This window comes from Condylura cristata, unplaced genomic scaffold (assembly GCF_000260355.1).
Source record: "Condylura cristata isolate star-nosed mole 26May11 unplaced genomic scaffold, ConCri1.0 scaffold00027, whole genome shotgun sequence".
Lineage (NCBI taxonomy): Eukaryota > Metazoa > Chordata > Mammalia > Eulipotyphla > Talpidae > Condylura > Condylura cristata.
In genome coordinates, this window is record NW_004567128.1 from 448,972 (window position 1) to 451,547 (window position 2,576).

General features: G+C 53.0%; 1 protein-coding gene across 1 annotated transcript in view; it reads left to right on the forward strand.

Annotated features, from left to right (window-relative positions):
* The first annotated feature begins 280 nt into the window (after nucleotides 1-280).
* LOC105854136 overlaps nucleotides 281-2,576 on the forward strand; it is a 29,885-nt gene continuing 27,589 nt past the window's right edge. Inside the window, exons 1-2 of the mRNA XM_012730231.1 lie at nucleotides 281-383; nucleotides 615-746. Coding sequence (XP_012585685.1) covers nucleotides 281-383; nucleotides 615-746 — 235 coding nt within the window. The remainder of the gene's footprint in view (nucleotides 384-614; nucleotides 747-2,576) is intronic.

Genomic DNA, 2,576 nt, shown 5'->3' on the forward strand with positions numbered 1-2,576 from the left:
CCTGCAGTGAAACAGGGGCCTCTTGCACTTCTAATGCTAATGAGCTCTGTTGCAAGGCACAGACAGGCTGGAATGTTGGGGGAGAGGAATCCTGGTGCTCGGAAATGTAAGTGCAGAAAAACCTGATTAACCAGACCCCTTGCTTCGGGCAGGTCTTCAGAGGGATGTTTCCTGCCTGCAGGAATGGTCACGCCCTGCATGAAATGTTGTGTTGTTTCTCACTCAAAAATATAGTCGAGCTAAAACTCTTGCCACACCGTGCTGGATGGAGCTGGGGCGGATGGTGCCGAAGGAGGCAGCTGGGACGGAGGGAGACGGAGACTGCGGAGAGCTGGAGGCGCGAGGAATCCAGAGGACCAAGCTGGAAGCCGCAGCGGCGCAAGGTAAAACGCTGTTTTCTACAAGCAGTGATATGAGAGTTTCCATGAACATAGTCCACCGGGACCGACTGGCAATGAGTCAGGTCGTGTAACTCAGCAGAAACATTGTTGCAACGGGACAATGGAAACTGGCCATGGCTGGCGGGGAGGAAGCTCTTCCCACACATAAGCCGGCTGTCGGCTCCACAGGGTCACGCGGGGATCCGGGATGCGCACGCCGCTGCCCTTTTTCAGCCACACAACCTCGCAGCTCCCACGAGTGGCCGGTTTTCTCCAAGGCGGAGCAGCTGTTGGAAACACGGGTGAAGCCTGCAGGGAAGTGCACGGCTTCGCTCGCAATCAAAGCACCTAGTTCTCTGCCCAAAGGTGAGTTCTGGGGGACCCCCTGGACTCTGGTGTGGCAGCCGCATCCAGCTCCCCGTTCCTTGTGGGGTAGGTGGTGTTTCTGGGGCGGGAGAGTTTTGGTCACAGAAGGAACAAGGTGCTAGATGAAGGTGTAACAGGTACCCTGGGTTATTCCTTTACCTTTCTCCTTATAAATAAATCCATTATTTAACCTTTTGAGTGTGTCCATAACACGATGGAATCGTAAGCGCACGGGTCAAGACCCACAGACAGGCAGCCCGATTCACATTGGGGTGCCCTGGAACACAGGGAGAAAGCAAGTCTGCGGCACGGCTGGTGGGAATACAACCCGGCTCGACCAGCGTGGAAAGCTGTGTGGAGCTGCCGGAAACGACCAAACGTGGAGCTTCCGTAGCACACAGCCATTGCAGCCCTAGGAAGCTACTCACAGGGCAGAAACGCGTGAATTCACCAGGACACCTGCGCCCCTGTATTGATCGCACCATTATTTATAGGAAGCAAAGCATGGAGATGACCCAGATACTCCAGAAATAGACGGCTGGATCAGCAACAGTGTCCTGTACGCACAGTGGAATACTACACGGCCATCAAAAAGACAAATCCACGCCACTCACAGCGACGTGGGTGGAGCTGGAAGGGATCGTGCTCGGCTTATTATGCCAGAGGGACTTCGTTATTGTGCAGGGAGGTTACCCAAGAACAAGTAAATCACCTCCCCGGAACATTGTGCACATCCTGGAAGGCCCCAGCTGTCTCTCAGCTGTTGTCTCCCTGGCGTGGAAGCAAAATCGCCCTCCCGATCGGGATGACAGCTCTGCATGTGCACAGGGCCCCGGAATGCACCGCTGACATTCTCCCTTCCGAGGGACATTCGGAATGGAAAGTGGCCGAGCTGGATTTGCTTACACAGTATCGTGCCGTTGACGCGGGAACGCACAGGCAAAGTGATTTCCAGCGTTGCAGCTCCCCCACCGTGTTTTGTTTTGTTTTAATAGAAGAAAGATCCCACTGAAAGCACCGCGCGGTCGCCGTCATCTCCATCACAGGATGAGTGACTCCCAAGATGCCGAACGCGGCAATCCTTTCCTGTCCAAATATTTTTACATATAATTACGGAGATGGATTTCTGCCAAGCTCGACAGAGTCCCAGAAACCCGCCATCGTGCGCTCGGTAAAAATGAATAATTCATCTCTTTGCTGAAAATTTTCTATTCCGAGCCTTCTTCCAAACAAATTATTATCTTTGCCGAATACAAAAAGAAAAAAACAATAAAACAAATGAGGTCCCCCGGAAAGTGGAGACGTGTTTCTCTCTTTTCAATGGGATTTCGTTTCCCTGTGTGTGGTGCGTGACGACATTGAGTGTTCAGAAGAGGCCCCGACTCTGGCCAGAGCGCTGCGGGGCAGGCAGACGGCTTCAGCCCCGGCCAACCCAGCGTCCAAGGCCAGCACCTGTGCCCCCGGCCCCCTCGGGACAGTCTTGGAGGGGTTGTGTCTTTGTTCGTTGAGTGTCTTTGTTGGTTCAGCTGTCTCTTGGCTATGCTGTCTCTCTGGTGGTTGAGTGTCTCTGTTGGTTGAGCTGTCTCTCGTTGGATAAGTGTCTCTTTGCTGGTTGAGCTCTCTCTGTTTCTGAGCTCTCTCTCTGTTGTTGAGCTGTGTCTTTGTTGGTTGACTGTCTGTTGGTTGAGTGTCTTTCTTGGTTGAGTGTCTCTGTTGGCTGAGTATCTCTGTTGATTGAGCTGTCTCTTGTTGGGTGAGTGTCTCTTTGCTGGTTGAGCTGTCTCTGTTGCTGAGCTGTCTCTCTGTTGGTTGAGTGTCTCTGTTGGTTGA